The sequence below is a fragment of the Odontomachus brunneus genome, unplaced genomic scaffold, assembly GCF_010583005.1.
Source record: "Odontomachus brunneus isolate Ranch 3 - 2012 unplaced genomic scaffold, Obru_v1 Obru_scaffold_176, whole genome shotgun sequence".
Classification (NCBI taxonomy): Eukaryota; Metazoa; Arthropoda; class Insecta; order Hymenoptera; family Formicidae; genus Odontomachus; species Odontomachus brunneus.
Genome location: NW_022639626.1, coordinates 141,569 through 163,405, shown reverse-complemented (window position 1 = coordinate 163,405; position 21,837 = coordinate 141,569). Strand labels below are relative to the sequence as shown.

The window sequence follows — 21,837 nt, the reverse complement described above, 5'->3', positions numbered from 1 at the left end:
CACGCTTCCGAAATGTTGAAGAAGTGCGAGAATGGGTGGACGAATGGATTGCTTCGAAACAAACATCGTTTTATCGAGATGGTATCGCCCAGTTGCCAGAAAGATGGCAAAAAGTTGTAGAAAGTGATGGAAAATACTTTCATTGAAATAATTTAAATAAATTTTTTACAATAAATGCTTTTTCTCAGTATTTTTTGGGCGGAAACTAAGTTAAGGTCCTAATAATTATCTGATATTTGCTCTGCGCCGTATAAGGTGTTGCACTTATATACAGGTCAGTACGACGGGTTGTCTTTGCGATTCGCTGGTAGGCGCGCGTAACCGTGCGCCATCTTAGTAGAAAGTCGTGGCATAATATTTACTTAGAACTATAAACTTTGAATGTGTTTGAGAAGCGCGCTATCAACGCTAATGCGTCATTTTATTTTTACTGCTCTTTACAAGGATAAAATGACGCATTAGCACTAAACAACGCTGACAGCGTGCTACTCGAAAATATGCTTCGTGGGAAAGAAAGTGAGCATTTCATTAAAACCTTCTGAGATGACGCATAATTACGCATAGGCAATCCATCGTACTGACTCTTATGTAAGTACAACACCTTATATATATATACGTACTCTATCCATTAGTTTCTCAAGTTCGACGAAATTTGCGATGCATTTGGAACTTGAAGTGCAAAATTAATATTGCACAGAGAGAACGATTTGGTTGAATCTAACAAACACTTCTTTGGAATGGTCCAAACGAATTTTTTGATTAATTGAACAAAGTTTTGTTTGACATAACAAAAATATTTAGTTACGGCTTAGTTTCAACGAAATATTATTGTTGTCAATCAAAAATTTTGTTTGGACCATTCCAAAGAAGCGTTTATTTGATTCAACAAATCGTTCTCTCGGTGTAGGATCAAAACTTCGATTCGTGTGAATTAATTTCCGATTCGTATGAGTCGGACTACGATTCACATGATGCTTTATGTGTTCGTACATATATATGTAAAAAGAAAAGCGGAACAATTAGAAAGTAAGTTCCCTCGCAAAGACATATTTTTCATAAGCGAAACGCGTTAATTCCGAAAATTATTTCTACAGATACAAAGCGGAATGGTACACTTTCTCGCCGAGGCTCCAATCCCTAATGATCATAACTCTTTACAGGAGCGCTATACCGTGTACTTTAACTGCAGGTAAATTGCTACCGTTATCAATGGCGACTTACGCTGTGGTGAGTAAACGCAAGGCGCTCGTAAATGCGCTTTTTGATTTCCTACATGACTTTTTCGAGAGCGACTCACGCAATTATGCTCGATTTAAGGTGGTACGAGCGGGCATGTCTTATTTCACGGCATTCTTGTCATTGAAGGATTAGTTAATTCTGCAAGCCGAATGTCTCCGACGTTTCTCAAACGATTGTGTACAATTATAATTATATAAGTTTGATTGCGATGTATACCTGGTTTCCTGGTATCACGCCGCCCCAAAACGCGACGTCCACAAACACCTTGGCGTACGCCACCTTTGCTTTAGCTTTAAGATTGTCCAAGGTTGTGGTAGGCGGAATAGAATTTCTACACGGAAAAAAATTTAGTTGTGATAGCTAAATAACTTTACTATGAAAGCAAGAAAATTTGCTCCTGCAGTTAATATTTTTGTCCACATATTAGCAAATCTTTTTTTTCCGTGTGTGGTACGAAAAATGAGTTTGCCTTGGAAATGATCGTCGTTTCAATGCGAGGATTTTTTCTATCCTGGCAACGAAACTATTTCTGCTCTGATAACGAATAATTTGTAAAATTAGTTACGTCAACTAACAATATTTTTGATGTCACTACGAATATGCAGTAACAACGACGATTTTGCTAAAAGAGCAAAATTATTTTTCTGCGTATACGGCATCAGCCTAGGAGACAGATGAAGCATTTCTCTATGACGGGAAAGCGTACACGGAGAAAAATAATTTACTGGCCGAGTAAATTTTCTGCTGGTCTAGAAAAATTTTTTCGTTATTATATGAATAGCAAAAAGGTTTGCTAAAAGTACTAATCACTATTTGCTGGACATAATTTACTGAATCTACAAATTATTTTGCTGTAAGAACCATGATGGACTTATATAAACAGTTGCAGTTTTGCTCCGATAGCAAATAAATTTGCTAAGGATACATTATTTTGCATCAATAGCAAATTAACGTGATTATTAGGACAAATACACTCAACAAACTTTTTCTATCCTGGCAACGAAACTACTTCTGCTCTGATAACAAATAATTTGTAAAATTAGTTGGGTCAACTAAATTTTTTTGATATCACTACGAATATGCAGTAGCAACGACGATTTTGCTAAAAGAGCAAAATTATTTTTTCCGTATAAGAAATATTATTCTTACAGAGGCATATCCGCGATCGTCGTGACACCGCCGGCCGCGGCCGCTCGTGTAGCGCTGTGAAATCCTTCCCATTCCGTTCTGCCGGGTTCGTTTACGTGCACATGAGAGTCTATTATTCCAGGCATCAGCACTAACGAGCCGCAATCGTTAATCGGGATGCCGGGATACTTCTGAAATGCATGTATAATTCACTCAGCTTATTTCGCGCTTCGTTTTGAGATTTGCGGACTTACCTCCGACAGGTATCGCACGACATCCTCACCGGTGTCATAAAGAATTTCTCCGATTTTCCCGTCGTTCACGACCAACGTGGCCGGTCGTGTACTGCTCGCGAAAACAGTTCTTCGCGATGCGAAAGCGCAGATCCGCGAATCTCTGTGGAAGTGCATCTCGGATCGTCTACTGGCGACGATTAAGTGATAACTGCGGCCACGACATATCACGCGCGTCTATAAATGGCTTAGAGACTATCAAAGATTATCTTATCAAGGAAGGCCGCAGCGCGCCGAGCACGAGTGCGAGCACATTCGCAAAAGAAATGTATAGATAATTAATAAATATCAAAGTTCATAATCTTTTCTCAAATAACAATAAACGCACTCCGGCTTCCGTGACTGGCTTCGAGCATTTTCTCGTAGAATAGGAAAATACAGGGAAGAGACGATGCAGCATGAAAGAGAGTGAACATAAGGCGCAAGATATAAGTTCTTGTAATTTTCTCATTACTATTTCCGTATCCGCGATCATTTTCACGAATCATGCGATATATCGTTACTGTCTGGGACGAGAGATAAATGTCACTCGGAAGATTGAGAAATTGCGCGAGTAATTGCGCTTCGAACAGACATGACAACCAGAGGCTCAGTTCCCAAGACTGACGGTATCACCTTGACACCCAGTAATTTCGCAGCCGCATGATATCGTCGCAAAGTATCGTTGCGCCAAAGTATCGGCGATGCAGCGCGAAGCGTGTCATTTCTCCTAGCGCGATCCCCTTGACGAGCGATTACGGAAGACCTAAAATCATGCTGGTGCACGTACTTCGGGAATATAATATCAATCGAAAATTTCTGTCGTGCATAGGCTGCTGGCCGTTCCAGAGTGAGTTCGCCAAACGTTTCTTGTCGTTGTTCTGCTTCGTACTCGAGATAAGTTACTTGCCGTTCGAGGTAATGCCCGTCGCTCAGTCAGTCCGTTTTAATCCGAGCGAGCTCCACTGGGAAACTCGCTCGTCGCTTTCCGACACGTGGCAGACAGGATCACTGGTGCTGTTTATCCGCAGATATTTACGTTGTACAAGCACAGAAACAACGGACAGATGATCTTCGAGTGCTGCTATCAGATGATCATAACTTCCGCTTTTCTCGTCAAGTTACTGAATCAGCTCTGGAACCGCGACAAGGTTGGTCCTGCTTCAAGCGCTGCGCTTGTTACTATTTCATTCATATTCAAGTAGGATGCGTTTTCTCTCGCGCCCACACATACACGTGCACATATATACGTCCGACTGTCTTCTCGCTTCTCGTTGCGATCAGTTTCGCCGTTTGTATGAGATCATGGAGGGCCACTGGAACATATTCTCGAACGATTTAGAAGGCCAGACCCTAAAAGAATACTCATCCATAGCGTACAAATTTACAGTATTTTACGCAAGTGAGTACACACAGTGAATCAAGAGGAAGAGAGCACAATACGAACTTAATTTCGCATATTTGTAGCAGAGATGAGCGAACTATTCGAACTCGAATCGAATCGAATCAAGTGAAATTCGATTCGATTCAAATTCGAATCCTTATGATTCAAATTCGAATAATTCGAACATTTCGAATCGAAAAGATTCGAATACGGATCGCTCATATCAGCATTAACGAAGAACTATTAAAGACATCCAGCTTTACGGGAATTAGCATGACTTGAAAAGTTTGCTATACATTAAGATTTTCTTCAAAAATATTAAAAGAAGATAATGGCTTCTAGATAAACTCTTACCGACAACTATCGGATCGATATGTGTCGTTGCGCAGCTTTCAAGGCTGAAACTGTATTTTATACACTTTTACCAACTATATATTATATATTTCTTACCTTAAAACGAATTGATATCACATGATTAATATTATCTCTCTCCGTTAGTTACTAAAGTCACTATTTTCATGTTGAGTTCAATGATTATGTTAATTAAAAATTCTTTTAACGATTCGATTCGAATTTGAAATTAAAATCTGAGATTCGATTCGAAATTAAAAATCTTTGATTTGCACATCTCTAATTTGTAGTACTTATATATTCTATGACGGCGATGTTTGTGACGATACCTGTCCTGATGCCGACATTGCTCGACATCTTATTGCCTCTCAACGAGTCGCGTTCGCGACAAATCGCAGTCTTCGCCGAATTCGGAGTCGACAAGGACAAGTACTTCTTCCCGATCTTTTTTTACACCACGGTGATGATCATAAATGGTATTAGCATCATGGTGGCTGCCGACACCATGCACGTGGCGTGCACTGCACACGCGTGCAGCCTGTTTCAACTAATCGGGTAAGTTACGAGTAACGTTATTACTTCGCCGAGATCCTTTGACCATCCCAGTATATATCGCTGATTGCAGTCATCAAATCGAAAACATAACGTCGCGCGTGAAAGCCATAGACGAGGTCGACGTGTCGTCGTCTTACGATGCAGTTGTGAAGTTCGAGTCTTTTCAAGAGGAACTGATATATCAGGAATACATTGTGTGTCTGAAGAAACATCAGCTTGCTGTAGAGTGAGTGGGTTTTGCGACAGATCTTGTCGAGTTAATGTTATGCTAAAAATGGTATTCATATTAGACTGACAATATTATAGTTTTTTTCATAAAAATTCTTTTCTATTTTCTTTTCTTATCATATTTCTATCAGTGCAGGAATAGGCTGTCAATAAGGTCTATCTTATTAAGGAACGTAGTAAATTTGCTAAAAACATAGCAAATATTTTAATAGCACATTTTAGCTTCCAAAATTTAAGTAGCACATATAAAATGGATGGATAGTGAATTAGTACAGAATGTCGATCTATCCCTCGGTTACAAAATCCTATAGCAATTTCTGCTATATAATTCTCTCGGTGCAATTGATGAAATCATCCTTGTTTTTGTAGGTTTGTCAACATATTGAACGACACGCATCGGATCGTTGCGTTTAGCTTCTCTTTATTGATCGGCGCGGCTTTCAGTCTTGTGGGCATTCGAGTAAGTACCGGAGCATGCAATTATTATTCTGCAATCTAATTAATCGAACGAGTTTTCTTTCTACTCGGCTGTGAAGTGACTCGCTTTGGGCGGCTCTTTGCAGCACTCGAGAAGTCGTATCGTCACCGTATTTCGTAATCTCGCGTGTCTAAGTATCATTATCGCGTAAATCTCATGAAGACATCATTATATTTCAGACCACTCAAATGTATAGCACTTACAATGTATTACAGATCGTTTATGTGTTAGACCAGCTGGAAGAAATAATTAGGTACTTGTTTATAATTATGGGAGCAATATTACAACTGATGATCGTATGTTATTCTGGTCAAAAATTAATGGACGAAAGTGAAAACATATTCTATCGAGCGTAATACAATTATTTTATATTTCTAAATATATATTTTTATGCACACGAGAACGATTTGGTTGAATAAACACTTTGGTCAAATAAACAATTCTTTGGAATAGTCCAAACGAATTTTTTGATTGATCAAACAAAATTTTGTTTGACGCAACAAAAATATTTATTTGCAACTTAGTTCCAAAGAAATATTTTTGTTGTGTCAACTAAATAATTTATTTTTGGACTATTTCAAAGAAACGTTAATTTGATATTTATTTGATTCAATAAATCGTTCTTTCGCACGTACAAATACATATACACGCATATTTGCGGGACAGATGTATCGTCTTTGACATAAAAAAAAGCGATTTAAGAAACAAAGTTTTGAACAAATTCTTCCAGATATGCCGCGGAATGGTACAGGTTCTCACTGAGACTGAAATCATTGTTAATTATCACGCTTTACCGAAGTATCGTACCATGTAAATTGACAGCGGGTAATTTATATCCTTTGTCAATGACAATAGCTGCTGCGGTGAGTAAAAAAATTCGCGAAATTGATTTGTTTGTTTATACAGAAAATTACACGACTCATGTGCTTTCCTCTCTGCCGCGATTCAGGTAATACGAACGGGCATGTCTTACTTCACGGCATTTTTATCACTGAAAGAATAGTCGAAGTAATATTAGTCTGAAAATCTAAACTGCTAGCCAACTCTTCTCCAACACGTTTTCGTGATTGATGATCGATTCGGCGTAGGACAAAAATCTTAAGATCGCCATGAACTCTGTAAGGTGTAACCCTGTGAAACTAAAAGGAGAGCTTACGAAGTACAGTGTTCTATTCAATAAAAAAATCATATTTATCATTATTAAATACACAGTTTCCTAATGATATCAGCTGATGAGACTACAATCAATGTCACAGCATTTTTGTAGGTAGAGCATTTTTAATGTTAGCCTCTTAAAACAGAAGAAATATCACAACGATGTTAAACTGCGTTCCGAGTATCTCATCTACTAGAACATGGTTGTAAGGTTGCGTATACACGCAAAAAAAATCTCAATTGGTGCCAACTGAACTGAAAATTAGATGATCAGAAGCGATATCTCAGTTATGAAAATTAATATTTCTGTTGTCGCAACCGAAAATATTCGTCTAAACATTCAACGATATTAGAACGCGGTTGAGGCAACTGAGAACAACTGACTATACAGAAGTCTCATAAATGAATTTTTCTGTTCTTACAGCCGAGTTTTCGTCTGATCCCTGAGCAACCGAAAATTCTGTTCCACCAACAGAATTGTTTCTTCCGTATATATCTCCTATCGCTAAACTAAGTTAATTTTATCTCCTAAAGTTATCTCCTTAACGTTTGAATGTGTAATGTATGTATTGTGAAAAGGCACGAGAAGAAAATGTGAATACTTCGATATGCAACATGATTCGATCATGTCTAAATATATCCGCGAATCTCCGTGAAAGCGCATCTCGGCTCGTCTACTGGCAACGATTAAATAATAACTGCGGCCGCAACGTATCACGCGCGTCTATAAATGGTCAGAGTTTATCAAAAATTATCTTATCAAGGAAAGCGGCAATGGGAAGGGCATTAGCGCGAGCAAAAGAAATGTATAAATAATTAATAAATATCAAAGTCCATAATTTTTTTTTCGAATAACAATGAGCGTATTCCGGTTTTCATGGCTGGCTCCGAACATTTTTTCATAGAACAGAAAAATATATGCGAGAAACACTACGAGGACGAAAGGGAGCGAACATAGAGCGCAAGATATGCGCACTTGCAGTTTTCTCATCATTATTCTCGATCATTTTCGCAAATCATGCGATATATTGTTACTGTCTAGGATGATAGACAAATGTCACTCAGAAGATTGAGAAATTGCGCGAGACATTGTACTTCGAACAGACCAGGCAATCAGAGGTTTAGTTTAAAAGACGCTATTACCTTTACACCGTGTAATTTCGCAACCGCATGATATTAGGTTTATTCGAGTTGCTTGTACTATTCACACTTTTATATCTAATGCCCGTTGTACACTAGTGCATCCCAAACAACACAAATTTTCCAAAATATGTATCAGAGTTCTCAGCCCTGATGATGCAAACTGCAACGTTTGCGAAACGTCGGCATATCGCTGATTCAAGACACGGCTCCATTCCGGAAGCTATACCTAGACATTGTATCAATGGCCGTGAAAGCCTCAAATCTATCTTCAAAGGATGTTCTAAAAATATTCTGATGACGTCCCTTCATCCTAAAAGCGTCCTTAAAACGTATTTTGGAAAATTTGTTTGGGGTGCACTAATGTGCAACAAGCATTAGGTGTAAAAGTGGGAATAGTACAACTCGAACAAATCTATTGTCGCAAAGTATCAGCGATACAGTAGCGCATGCCATTTCTGCTCATGATCCCCTTAATGAGCGATTACAGAGAAAATCATGCTAATGCATGTACTTCGAGAATATGATATTAATCGATAAATATTCGCTCAAAGATCGACGTTTGGCTCTCATTTGCCAATCAATATATGTTTTAATAAGTAGTATACTTTCGAAAACCTGTGTATTATAAAAGATATTTATCAAATACTTCCGTGGTGCATAAGCTGTTAGCCATTTCAGAGTGAGCTCGTGAAATGTTTTCTGCGTTATTTTTCTTCGTAATAAGTTGCCGTACGAGGTAATGCTCATCGTTTACTCGGGAAAAAATATTCACATATAATCATATAAAAATATAACCGCGATAAGATTGATCCTCCTTCAAGCGCCGCGCTTGTCTCCATTTTACTCATATTCAAGTAGGATGCGTTTTCTCTCGTGTCCACACATACACATGTTCATATACACGTCCGACCGTTTTCTTGTTTCTTGTTACGATCAGTTTCGTCGCTTGTATGAAGTCATGGAAGACCACTGGAACACGCTCTCGAGCGATCTGGAAACTAAATCTTGAAAGAATACTCGTCCATAGAATACAAATTTACAATGATTCACGGGAGTGAGTATACACGTTGAGTCAAGAGTAAGTGAGTACGATACGAACGTAATCTCACACATTTATAGTACTTATATATTTTATGATGTGGATATCTATACTGACATTCGTCCTAATGCTGGCGTTGCTCGACATTTTATTGCCTCATAACGAGTTGCGTCCGCGATAAATCTACGCTGAATACGGAGTCGACAAAGACAGATATTTCTTGCCGATTTTCTATGATGATCTTGGGTCAGCATCATGGTGACTGTCGACACCATGCACATCGCGTGCACCGCACACGGGTGCAGTCTATTTCAACTAATCGGGTAAGTTACGAGTAACGTTATTGCTTTGCCGAGATCTTTTGACTATGCTAGTATATATCGTAGATTGCAGTCATCATCAAATCAAAAACGTAACATCGTGCATGAAAGCCACAGGCAAGATCGAGTCGTCATCGTCGTCCTACGACGTGATTCTGAAGTTCGAGTCTTTTCAAGAACAACTGATATATCAAAAATACATTGTGTCTGAAGAAGCATCAACCTACCTTAAAGTAAGTGAGTTTTGCGACGGATTTTATCGAGTTAATATTATGTTAAGCACAGTTAAATATTAGTTTTCCTTCATAAAATTTCTTTTCAATTTTACCATATTTCTAGCAGTGCAGAAATGGACTGTCAATAAGGTCTATCTTGCTAAGGAATGTAGTAAATTTCGCTAAAAACATAGCAGGTGTTTTAATAGTATGTTTCAGCTCATAAGTAAAATGGGGTCTACAATATGAGCTTAAGCCATAAAACTTAAGCTTCAAACCTGAAGCCGTAAGAAATTGACCAATCACAGTCGATTATTTTCTTTATATTTGATTGTGATTGGTCTCAATTTCTTACTTAGGCTTAAAGCTTAAGTTTTATGGCTTAAATTCTCATTGTAGACCTCGCTTTATATACATGAAATGGATAAGGATAGTTTATTACTGAGGATAGAATTACTGCAGAATGTCGATCTATCCCTCGGTTACTAAATCCTATAACATTTTTGCTATAAAATTCTTTCGATGCACTTCACAAAATCATCCTTGTCCTTGTAGATTCGTCGACATACCGAAAGTCACGCTTAGTTTCTCCGTACTGATTGGTACGACTTTCAGTCTCATAGCATGCGAGTAAGTACCGAGGCATGCGATATTATCCTGCGATTTAATTAATTGAGCGAGTCTTCTTTCTACTCGGCTGCGAAGTGACTTGCCTTGAGTGGCTCTTTGCACCACCACTCATGTGCTTTCCTCTGTCTCTCTAGTCTCTACCGTAATTCAAGTGGTAGACATATCTTACTTCACGGCATTCTTATTACTGAAATAATAGTCGAAGTACTATTAATCTGAAAATCTAACCTTCAACTCATCTTCAACACGTCTTCGTGATCGATAATCGATTCAATGCAAAGTAAGATTGTTCTGTAAGATATAATCCTGTGAAACTAAAGTGAGGCAGCTTGCGAAGTATAATGCTTTATTCAACAAAAAATCACGTTTATCATTATTAAATACACGATTACCTAGTAATATCAGCTGGTGAGACTACAATCGATATCACAGCATTTTTGTAGGTAGACATTCCTAATGTCAGTCTCTTAAAACAGAAAAAAACAGTAACTTAACAAAGATTAATACTAAGAACTTATGTATTAACGTTATATACGATCGCGATGACTTACGCGCTCTCGGATGAAATTAACGCTTGTCAGTTTTGCTTTTCTCTTTTCCAGCACAGGTCGATTTACACGACAATACGTTTTCAGATAAAAACATATGTTAAATCCCACAACGATGTTAAACCATGTTCCAAGTTGTTAGCGTATCTCATCTAACAGGACATAGTTGTAAGGCTATACATAATACCCCCTATCGCTAAACTAAGTTAACTTTATCGTTTCAATGTTAATGTGCGTATTATGAAAAGACACAAGAAAAGAATGTGAATACTTCGATATGCAACATGTTTCGATTATCGGAAACAATTGTTCGTTTCGATTATCCCTTTCTTAAATGAACAATATGTGACGGACGCAAATGAATATGTAACGGAATATGTCTTGTATATGAGATCTCTCAAGCTTTCAGGTTCTGAAACGCTAGGCAAGTCGTAATATAAAATGTCGGTTCCCCGTGTGAACGATCAAAGAAAATGTTACTACAAATGTCCACAAACTGTCCTGTTAGTTCACAGGAATAATTGATCGGCGTCATGATCAACGAAGGGGGTTTGATTGCGATTTGCATATACTTGTGCGAAATAAAGGAGGATTCCCGGAGACAAAACGCAGGAAACAGAACAGAAGAACGATGGAACGATAAAAGTATCAGCGATCAACAATGTGGACGTTTCGGGCAAATTAATATAATTCGGTGGGACTCCGCAACTCGGATGGGAAAGTCGTGTTTTCTGAAGTGTTTCGAGCGCTTGGCAAGAAATTGGATAATTAACGGACGACGATAGCGAACGGTTTCATTCGCCGACGGAGTTTGTCAATTTGTCGAGGCAATCGTAAGATTTCGACTGTGTCACGTATCTGCAACATAAAAACCTTCGTTAGACTTGAGACTCGTATGGTCGGTCGACTAATAGAGGATCATTGGTCAAGGTCGCTACCAAAGCAGATGGGAGACTCAGCAACACGGTTATTACAGTTAATAGAGCGAAGCGGGGCACACTAACCGTGTTAGTAGTAAATAAATATTATTCGAGATCGCGTGGTTAGCTTAACAACCGTTTATGCGAATGATCCCTTCGGGCGACACGGAGTATCATGTCCCCTGCTTTTGCGCTTTTGAACATCTGCAGTGCCTTGGCGTGCGTCAGTCCGTCCAAGGAGGTGCCATTGATGGATAAAATTTCGTCCCCCGCTCTTAGAGTACCTTCAACATTCAACAAACATACGACTGTGTATAAACGACTGTGTCCCTCTTTTTGTACTTTTTTAGATTTATCTTGAATTGCTCGCTAGAGACTCAATTGTAAAACAATGGATTAAAAAGATTTAGATCCAAATAAAGATGGGAGCTCACCAAACTATTAAAATTTAGAGTCATTACTGATAAACTTATGCCATAATATAATAATCAATAATATAATTGAGAACATTGAATAATAATAAATACTTATCATAACAACTAATAATATAATTACTGAGCAAACTCATTAAACACAATAATGTTTCTCAATTTTGGCATTTTGGTGAGCATCCAATTTCATTGTGTTTAAACTGTTTTGCAATCCACTCTCTCTATACGCAGAGATTCATAAATGCGTATATATTTGCAGAGGTTCTGGCTTCCTTTTATGTGTTAGGAACGTATCTACTGTGTCCAACTGTCCCACTGAACAAGACAGATACGTTTCTAAATTTATAAAAAGAAGTCAGACAACCCATTTTTTACTGCGACTGTACATTGTTTGCGATTCGTATTAAGAGATACTTCGCATTACGATACCTTCTTTCGCAGCTTCTCCGTCGGGCATAATATCCTTCACGAAGATACCCATACGCCCTTTGTTGCTGTCCACACCGCCTACGATAGAGAAGCGCAACTTTTTCTCCGCGCTTTTCTCCAACACGACCGTCAGCAGGTCCACCGACAGGTTGGATCCTCGCCGAGCGGGCAGCGTGTCACTACGTTTCCTCACGATCTGGAATTTCCTCATCCCTGTGACTTTCTGAAGATTCTGAGCGGTCTCGTCCATAATACGAGCTTCGTCCTCGACTTTCATCATGGTCACATCGTCGGAGACTGGATGGCTGTCGGAGGTTCCGCCGTTCTTCGGGATCCACGCATCGTCGGGGTCGCTCCGCGTGCGCGCGAACGCGTCGCCCCACGTGTCGCCGATCTCTTCGCCATAGGTAAAGCTCGGTTCGCGCGCGATTTGCAGCTCGACATTGCCGACGCAGCTGCGAATGGCGTTGCGCGCCTCCGCCATCGACATGCCGCGTATCCTTCGGCCACAGACGCGGACGATCTCGTCGCCGACGCGAAACTGCCTCGACCTGACAGCCTCGCCGTCGGCATCCATCTTGGCGATCACGTAGTACGGTCTGGCCGCTTCGCAGCGCTCCACCGAGATACCCAGGCCCGTCGTTTGGCTCACCGTGAGCTTCATCGTCCTTAGCTCGCGCCGCACCAGGTTCTTCACGGACGGCATCGATGGCTTGTCGACGCTACTCGTCATCGACAGTTTCTTGGTGACGTTCCTCGCCACGTCGGGCGACATGTTGTCGGGCTCCAAAGTGGAGTGCAATCTCTTCGGGTTGTAATAACGCAGGGAACTGTTTATCGTTCTAGACGGGGGACAGATTTTCGAAGCTGGTGGACTGTCTTTGCACGGGGACGCAGCGTGTCCCAAAAGATGTTGCACACTCGGACTGGTGCACTTTCGGTTCTTGGACCTCTTGTCCTTCAGCAGAGCCTGCAATTTGATCGAGTAAGGCACGCTGACGACGCGATTCTCTGGTGTTACGCCAAGTTTCCTTTCGGTCGTGAGACCGACGTTTGCCCGAGCACACGTGTCGACGCCGTCGGAGACGTCGAGGTCGTTCCCGTTTCCCGATATTTGGACTTCTTTTAGACCGTCGCCTGACAGGGTAGAAGTGGTCTTGGACACCTTTCTCATAGTATCGCGGAGATGGGCTACCTCCTCCTTGGTGTAGATCCTCGTCAAGTCCGGCTGATCTTCCAGAAAATCGGCGAAAGTATCCTCGTCGCAACTGTCCGTGTCGTCACCGTCCGCTTCCGGCATTAACGCGGTCGATTGACTTCTATTCGGCTTGTTGAAGGAAACAACGTTGCTCGTCGCGCGTTTATTCACTTTCTCGACTGCCGCGGCACACGCGCCCGACGAAGACGGCTCGCTTGATCCGGTCGCCGTGCCGTTCGCGTCTTTCCCCGGCGCGGTAAGATCCGCCAACGACAAGTCGACGCCCTGATAATCGTCCGATAGTATTGGCGGTATCGCTGACTGCTCACTGTCCGGAGAGTCCGCGCCAGCTCGAGTGCTATCCGAATCGTAGCCGCTTTCGTCGCAACCTAGACGTAAATTGTTCAAGAGATCCTCCAGGCCATTCAGCGTGCTGGATGCGTGAGTCGAGAGAAGTCGGGCATTCTCTCTGATCGTTTCTTTACCGTTCACCCGGCAAGCGGCGTTACCAAGATGGAGGTTGGACGCTCGCATCGTCTGAACGTCGTTGCTACTCGTGCCTTCTGCGAACGAGCGACCGCCGGAGTATTCCAGAGTGTTAGCGCACGTACGAGCATTCTCTGACATTTTCCTCGAGAACGTGTTATCCCGTCGCGTCTTCAGCATCTCCTCATGTTGGAGTATGTAGTCCAACATCCGTTGATGCTCTTGGAGATTCTCAATGCTGTGTCTCAAGTGTGTCTTCTTCTGGCAGAGATACACCTCCCGATTCATCCGCGCGTGTTCGCAGTCGAGACTCCCGGAATAAACGGCCAGAACGGCCCCTTCGCTTAGAGACTTTTCCGGAGGTTGAAGGACGACGTCCTCCTCCTGTATCGTCGCGGTCTTCACGGAGCTCTTCGAGTGATGGAAGTGACTGCCCCTGAAGAAGTTCCTCAGTGATTCTACCCTGGGTATTCTCTTTGGCTTCGGGCATTCGCAGTTACCCTGAAATCGTCGATTACTCGGGACAATGTCTCCCACGATTCTGTACGGCCGATGTCTTACGATTATTAGCCGCGACAAATTCGCCGCGGCTGCGCGTTAACATCATTACTAAGCTAACGATCAAATGGCTGATTGACGTTACGTGTTCTTTCTCCCTCGGGATCTCGTCGTGACTTTTCCAATGCGGACTCCACCGCCGTCGTTGTCGCGACACCGGCAGCAATTCCGAGCTGTCTGACCTCTTTACCTGGTCCCATCGCCGACTCATCTTTCGTCCCCACGTTGAGAACCCTTTCGAGGAGTGTAATATGTCAGACAAGCTTAACCCTGGCAATTATCGACTGTTATAGACAAAGTGAAGAGCGATGCTAGTTACGGTCAGATGCTGTGGTAGCGTCGCAACATTGTCGTAACGTCACCGGTACGACACATCGTCGTTAACGTTACCGTTCCTACCTTTATGAGCGTGACCGGAGGAGTTGGTCGATTCTCTTTGCGCGTCGACATCTTCTTTGACCAGAAGAGCGCTCTCCGATCCGTCTTTAGTGTTCGGCTTGGATTTTTTCAACGACCTCTCGTTATCTTCGACATTGTCCGTAGTGTCGGCCTCTTGGGAAATAGCCACTGCCGAGACAAGCTGCGGGCTCGTGTCGGACATGTAGCGTTTGAAAAGGCGCATCGTGACGCGACGTGCTGCAAGTGAAATTGTTAAACGATAATGTAACTCGCGACATAAAGCGGCTGGAAATGATGAATGGCGAGTCTGTAGTAACAAGCAGTTAGTAGATTCATGGCAATCGCGTGCAGTTTTCCGTTTCCGTCGCGAATGCCGACGCGAATGCGGACTAAAGGAGGGTCTTCGAAAATTAAAGGGTCTCACGGTGTCGCTCCGGCGGTGAATTCTACCGGAACACCCTGTTCGCGTAAGAAGAGCGAAGAAAGGAAAGAAACGTGGGAGGGCAAGGTGGAGGCTTCGCGAGACAGAACTTCCTTGAAAGGTTTGTCGTGCGATGACGTCAGCCCTCGTGTCCACGAAAAGATCGTCGATGCGTATGTGCATCTGTCGCCCAGGAGTGCGTGTGTGTGTGTGTGTGTGTGTATGCACGTTCCGTGTTTTCGAATAAAAAGAAGAGCAAAATGAGCCGTGGAGAAGAACCGCAGGTAGGTAATCGGACAACGAACCCGTCTATACGCGTCTTCTCTTCCTCCTATTTCTTGCTTTTCACGGCGATTCTTCCTCCGCTTTTCGCTGAGAAACCAATCGATCAATTGTTCAACGACTGAGACTATCTACTTGCACTACCCGCGACGTGTTTTACTGAAGGAGAAGAGAAGGAGCTCATCGTCGAACGCGACAGAAAAATGCACGCGCATGAGTTTTCACTTCATTAAGACCGCGGGACAATTCGACGGTGGCTTTCACCGGCGGATTGAACTTCATGCACGAATTTTACACACTACCTCGCCCCGTTGGGCAACAGCCGAAACTGTTAATACCCGACGGTGCCAGAACGAAGTCCTAATTTGGGCTTGGCTTACGACACGGCTCTCTTCATTTTCCAACGTAAACGCGCGCTCACCAAATACGGTGTATAAAAAGCCGGTCTTTCGTCTTCCTGACGGATGCGCGGAATGACTTTTCGCCGCGATAACAACGATTTGCAAAATTAGATCCCCCAATGAGAAGTATATTGAGAAAAAAATGTGTGACTACAACGGCACATAGAGAAACAGTTTATGGTCAAAAAAACTATTTTTTGTTAAATTCTACTATAACGTTAGTGATAACAAATTTGTATGCGTGTCGTTGCTACCATTTCTGTGTCAGAACGATCAAAGATATGGCTGGGGCTAGGAATAACTACAATTTTAGTTAGATCAACCGTTTCTTTCTCTCAGCGCGGTCTCGACGAGTTTTATCGTTCCGTGTCATAGTTCAGAGACTCGCGCTGATCGCTTCATTAGGTTTCTTCTTTCTTGTTGAACTAGCGTACACTTGCGGGACTTGCGAAGAAGCAGGTATATAGTTGAGACTTGCGGTAAAAGGGGGGGAGGAGAACTAGCGCGGGCTAATGCGGGGGGTGCTTCGAAAAAGAATCGATTAACCATTACGGTTACGTACGAAAGTCCGCCCGGGGAAAGAAAAAATACGGTACACCATTACCGTACGCGTCGCAGGGCAAGGCGCGGGACATTTAGCCCTCGCTCTTTCTTCACCTTTCCGCGGTTAGGCACACCTGACTCCGCCGCCAGCCATGGGAACCTGCCGTGTGCCTTTTGGGAAGCGCGCTATGCGTCAGGGGAGCAGATGTCCATTGTCCTTGTGAACGAGGGACAACAGCTACTGTCGATGGCATCCCGTCGATTAGACGTCTACTCGAACGTTATAATGAGACCGCGCGGGCTCAACGTAATTTTGTTCTTTCTTTTTGTAGATGATTATGTAAGCGTGACGACACGAAGTTGAGACAAATGCCCGACAAGAGGAGAGACAAGCGGAGGAGACGAGGAGTCTCGAAGGGACGGAATCGGTGCCGTACGTAAAATACGGTAAGTATCTCGGTCGCGATGGATCTCTTCTCTCTTTCTCTGTCCCCTCTCGTCCCAGCCCCTTAATTCCCGTATCCCTCCCGTGTCTTCCTCTCGTTTTTTTCGCTCTTCACCAAACGACGTCCCGTAGAAAGTAAAACTATAGCCCGCAGGCTGCGTGTCCTCGAACCGAGCGGTCTCTGACACACTTTGCCATACGAATAACTCTTTCTCTCTCTCTCTCTCTCTCTCTCTCTCTCTGCTCGAATAGCAATTCTATGGAACAATGATTTAATTAGGAAGAAAACGCGCGCTTGTATAATAATTTATCCCTGTGCCCTACCGAACATTTGTACCTCAACACGTTTCTCTCCTTCAACCTTTTATCTTTGGACTGTCGGGGATCGTATCTAGGAGCCGGTGCGCGCACGCCAGGTTGCATCTCCCCTCGTAGAACGTATGAAAATGATGAGGTGCGAGTTCGTATAAACGTGCGTAATGACGAGTGCCGCGTGGAGGATACATAAAAGTACGCACCTGCACGCGCCCTTGTGCTTTAACACGGGGGACGTGAAAGTGGACACGGTGGACACGTCGAATGTACGCTAACTTTCCGTTGGCGAACTGCTGCAAGGTAATGCCCATATAGTGCCGCGTTATAAATTACATTAATCTCAAGTCTCCAAGTATACTGAACGGGCGCTTGCATGAATGCATGCGCATGTGTGTGTGTGTATGTGTGTGTACACGTGTAAATCACGCGGAGATTATAACGCAATAATTCTCGCTACGAGTAAACCTGCCTCATATTTAGCGCTTACTAATGTTGCATCTCTCGACTCTCCGTCAAAGTGTTAAAAGGGGCGTGTGTAATCTCTCGCGGAATAGAGCAAGCGCACTGCATAACTGTAATGTATCTTGCGCATCGTTTACGATCTTATACCGTTATCTCTCGAAATAGGTGAGTTCTCTCTACGTGCACATGTAGTGCCGTGCGTTGTGCCTGACGGTTAATTGCGTTACTTAAAATACTATCGGTATAGCCGTGTCAGGTCTCATACGGAGGCTCGCGCAAGATATCGAAGGCTTGTCCCACGCACTACGCGAGGAGCGACGCGATTTATCGTTTATTACATTATTCGGATTATTCAGTGCACTCGCGCGAACGCTTGCGAATGTCTGCGTGCTTGTGAATGCGCCGATTGGGTCTTCATGTGCCCAAGAAAAATCGTGTCTCGTTATCACGCAAGCTTTACAAATTCTTCTATGATTTCTTTTTCACGATATTATTTTATGTTTCTTTTTATTATTGCCATTTTTTGCAAGATTTCGAGGTACATCAAAGTTATTTATTAAAAATTCTGTTCTGGCAGTTTAAAAAGCGAAGAAAAGCGTGTCTCTATATCGCTGAGGCTATGCAAATAACTGTTGCGTTCAAAGAATGGAGAATGGCCATAAGAGAAAACGAAATGTATAATCGAATAACGATTCGACGAAAGTCGAATCAGTATAATATCTGAAGTTTCTCTAAACAAAATTTCGCCTTGCGTTTATATCTTCGAAAAAAAAATCGACAGTAACTTTCCTGACAAATCAATATTTCACGGACGCGGATTCATAATAGTATCCGCTTCGAGACGATTAATCGTCCATTCGAACGGAAGACGTAACATATAATATGTTATACGTGTAGCGTGTAGTACAGCGTAATGTGTAACGTGTAATGCCATTTATTCTGTATATACGTGCACCTCACGTACGTACACCTGGCGCAGCATAGATGCACCGGCCACTGCCGTTCCTTGATCATCGCGAATCATCGCCACGGTGAAAGGTTCAACGTTATTTGCTCAATTCCACGGCAAAAATACGACGATCGGCCATTGATCTGGAATGCCCCGACGGCGCTGAGCAAAAACATTTGTCATTTGCGACTGTAATTGACCAGTGAAATAATCGCAACAGCTCGGTTTTTTGTGCAGCAAGTTCTGCGACAGTGTTAGCAATGATAATCACATACACTTACTGCCATTATTTTTTTGTTGCTGCACAACAGGAAATCTAGTTAGCGCCGGGAGTGACTCTAATTTTAGCGAGACTAATCTTTTTTTTTCCCTTCGGTGCACGTTCGCGAGGTTGCGACGTCGATGTAAACGCGACTGGAGAACAAATTGCCCGTTTCTCCTTGATGGCACGAGGAATACGGGTACACGTGCGTTTTTACGCTCGTGTCGCTCGCAATCCCCGTAAGTTCGAGTGCACGAGCCACTCTCGAGCTTTACTCGCGGTTAGAAAACTAACGACGCTTCACGGGTAAAAGTAATTAGCGCGTTTAGCGTTCCTGTTCTTCGGGAAGTGTATCCCTCGAGATATGCCAGTAGTTCGCGTTTCTCTCTTTCTCTCTCCACGATACACACGAACATTGGAATTTAAGATGATCGCAACAACGAGTGGCACACACACATACACACACACATACAACCTTCAGAATGTTCCGTTACACAACAGCTATATGAAATAAGAACCGCGCGGTTCTTCGACTCCTTCGTATCTCTAGCCTTGTATCTAGTGTAATTCGCGATTTTCGCGCACGGATGGTGGCATCGCGAAAATAGGACAGCCAGTTCCAGCAAAAATTCCTTGTACTCTCATACTGATCGTTTCAGAAAAGAGGGGGGACTATACCGTCGTACAATTATAATAGCTATACAATAATAATGAAACGAATACTAACAGATATCAATGGGTTTCTACGACTCGAGCCAACTCTAAAGTTTCTTAATCTCTATCAAAGGGAGACCATCCAGCAATCTATAGACTATTAAACGTCAGGAATCTAGACAAAGGTCGAAAGTCTTGCATCTCTCACAATATCAAAGTTACCTCATGTAATGCTCATCAAGGTATTCGACATGAATTACATGAGACAGATATAACATTTGTTATGTGTAACATTCGTACACGTCAACGCGTCCTTTGCAGCGACGTGTTGATATCCGCATCGAGCAAGTATCGAGCGCAACTTGCTCGATGAGGTTTTATCAGTCTGTATCATCGAATCCCTCACGTCTCAGACTATCTATGCAAAGGTCAACGAGTATATATAACGGCGGGTAAGGTTTCGCCGTGCAGAATTCGCGTGAATCGCGTGCGGAAGCGGATTTTTCCGACTGACAGCGTCGTAAAACAACGAACGTATGTATGTTAAGTCAGAATCACACGATACACGAGTTCACTTCTTCTTACACGCATGTTGAACCGACATGTTTTAAGCAGTTCGGTTCACTGTATGAAACGCTGTCGTGTATTGAAAGACCTATGCAGCGAACTGAGCTGTTCACAGCTTGCCAGTTAGCATGCATGTCAGAAGGTATAGAATCGCGCATCGTGTGATCTCAGCTTAACACAAGGACATAAGAACGAACAGTAACCTCAGTACTCAAGGGGTATCATGGCACCGAGACCCATGGCGCGACTTTACCTTCGATCAAAGGTCGTTGTTGCTCCTCGACTGCGTGGACATAGTGGAAAACGGCGGCGGTGGCGCGCGAATTCCGTCCGCGTTGCGATTTTGCTTTTGACTCCAGCCGCGCACGCGCCCCTGCAAACGCGGAAGCGCAGCGAACGATAGAAACGCTCGACGCGGACACCACGGACGGGTCCGTCCGCGGACGAGACCGGTACGGGCGAGGAACGATGCACCGATATCCGCCACCGATCGAGGATGGAAACCCCGGTCGGGTCGTGCGGACGCTCACCGGCGGGACTCGCTCGAAACTGCCGGCATCGACGAGCGCAGCGGTCGCGCCGTGGCGCTACCTGCGCGGAAATACATTCCCTCTACCTCTCCCACTCTTTGTCCCCCTATTTCACTTCCTTTTATTTTTATTTTGATAATAATATCGAGAAGCCGTCTCTCACGGTCTCGGGACGATGACAGCAATACCGCGTCGTTACTCTCGACCTTCCCCGACTACCCTCGCGCGTTCCCTACAACTGAATTTCGCTCATTTTGACGGAGCCGACCGCAACTCCACACTTGTAATGCATGTACGCGGAATGAAGAACGTGGATTCACACCTGTGCGGGGATCTCGCGGAAAAGAGGAACTCTCTCTCGAGGGCGATGAGTGCTCGAGAAGCGGCGAGGATGTCACGCGATGTCGTCGCGTGAAACGACGGCACGCCAGCGAAAATAGCGTTGGTAAGGCTATTTTCAACAATATCATCGCGTATCGCTCGAGTCTATACAAAGAAGTCGGGCAAGTGTGCGAAGAACCTGCGGGGAGAAACAGGTTCTAGATTCATTCACATCTCGTCGAGGCCTTGAGCCCAGCAAAAAGCACCGCGCGCGAATTCTCTCTCTCTCTCTCTCTCTACGCGATTCTTGCTATAGGCGACTCATCTTGTAATCCGCCATGGCTACTGGCAAGCGGCCTGTGGAAAATGAGTAGTAGGCTGTGACAGGAGCCGAGAGGATCGATGACAGTTCGGTAATTACGACACGACATAGTCGGAAAAGCCTGAAAGAGCAATATTCCTCAGCTTCTTACTACGGCGGCGCGCGATCCTTCAAGTCGCGCGTTATCGAATTCAAGACCTCCCTGTCGGAAACACTTGCAAGTGGATTGCGTAGGTACACTCGAAACATCGCCGTTT

At 43.3% G+C, this 21,837-nt stretch overlaps 3 protein-coding genes across 6 annotated transcripts in view; 1 reads left to right on the top strand and 2 right to left on the bottom strand.

Moving 5' to 3' along the window:
* The window catches only part of LOC116851458 (allantoinase), a 9,412-nt gene extending 6,556 nt beyond the window's left edge, over window positions 1-2,856 (bottom strand). The window contains exons 1-3 of the mRNA XM_032830890.1: window positions 2,622-2,856; window positions 2,389-2,558; window positions 1,456-1,570 (exon numbers count right to left, since the gene is read on the bottom strand). Of these exons, the coding sequence (XP_032686781.1) occupies window positions 1,456-1,570; window positions 2,389-2,558; window positions 2,622-2,777 (441 nt within the window). The 5' untranslated portion in view covers window positions 2,778-2,856. The remainder of the gene's footprint in view (window positions 1-1,455; window positions 1,571-2,388; window positions 2,559-2,621) is intronic.
* The window catches only part of LOC116851459 (odorant receptor 63a-like), a 16,587-nt gene extending 9,459 nt beyond the window's left edge, over window positions 1-7,128 (top strand). Inside the window, exons 2-10 of one of the 4 annotated variants that reach the window (XM_032830891.1) lie at window positions 3,472-3,557; window positions 3,671-3,790; window positions 3,924-4,041; window positions 4,665-4,929; window positions 5,000-5,155; window positions 5,527-5,617; window positions 5,815-5,888; window positions 6,366-6,498; window positions 6,585-7,128. In XM_032830891.1, the coding sequence (XP_032686782.1) occupies window positions 3,472-3,557; window positions 3,671-3,790; window positions 3,924-4,041; window positions 4,665-4,929; window positions 5,000-5,155; window positions 5,527-5,617; window positions 5,815-5,888; window positions 6,366-6,498; window positions 6,585-6,638 (1,097 nt within the window). In that variant the 3' untranslated portion in view covers window positions 6,639-7,128. Of the gene's footprint in view, window positions 1-181; window positions 589-1,094; window positions 1,190-3,471; window positions 3,558-3,670; window positions 3,791-3,923; window positions 4,042-4,664; window positions 4,930-4,999; window positions 5,156-5,526; window positions 5,618-5,814; window positions 5,988-6,365; window positions 6,499-6,584 lie in introns of those variants that run through there. The other 3 variants (XM_032830894.1, XM_032830892.1, XM_032830895.1) reach the window with 3 other exon arrangements.
* A 3,338-nt stretch (window positions 7,129-10,466) lies between these two features.
* LOC116851476 lies at window positions 10,467-20,803 on the bottom strand. Its single transcript, XM_032830920.1, has 6 exons — window positions 20,661-20,803; window positions 15,107-15,343; window positions 14,793-14,941; window positions 12,466-14,650; window positions 11,742-11,889; window positions 10,467-11,543 (listed from the first exon to the last, which is right to left on the bottom strand). The coding sequence occupies exons 2-6, from the start codon at window positions 15,327-15,329 to the stop codon at window positions 11,480-11,482; spliced, it is 2,769 nt and encodes a 922-aa protein (XP_032686811.1). The 5' UTR covers window positions 15,330-15,343; window positions 20,661-20,803; the 3' UTR covers window positions 10,467-11,479.
* Window positions 20,804-21,837: the final 1,034 nt, after the last annotated feature.

Excerpts from the sequence above, each read along its gene's own strand:
- LOC116851476 (XM_032830920.1), bottom strand. The coding sequence starts at position 15,329 with ATGCGCCTTTTCAAACGCTACATGTCCGACACGAGCCCGCAGCTTGTC. Across the intron at positions 14,651-14,792 it reads TCCCGAGGGAGAAAGAACAC|GGTAACTGCGAATGCCCGAA; the intron begins GTAACGTCAATC and ends CGACGATTTCAG. Across the intron at positions 11,544-11,741 it reads AGGGATCATTCGCATAAACG|ATACGTGACACAGTCGAAAT; the intron begins GTTGTTAAGCTA and ends TTTATGTTGCAG.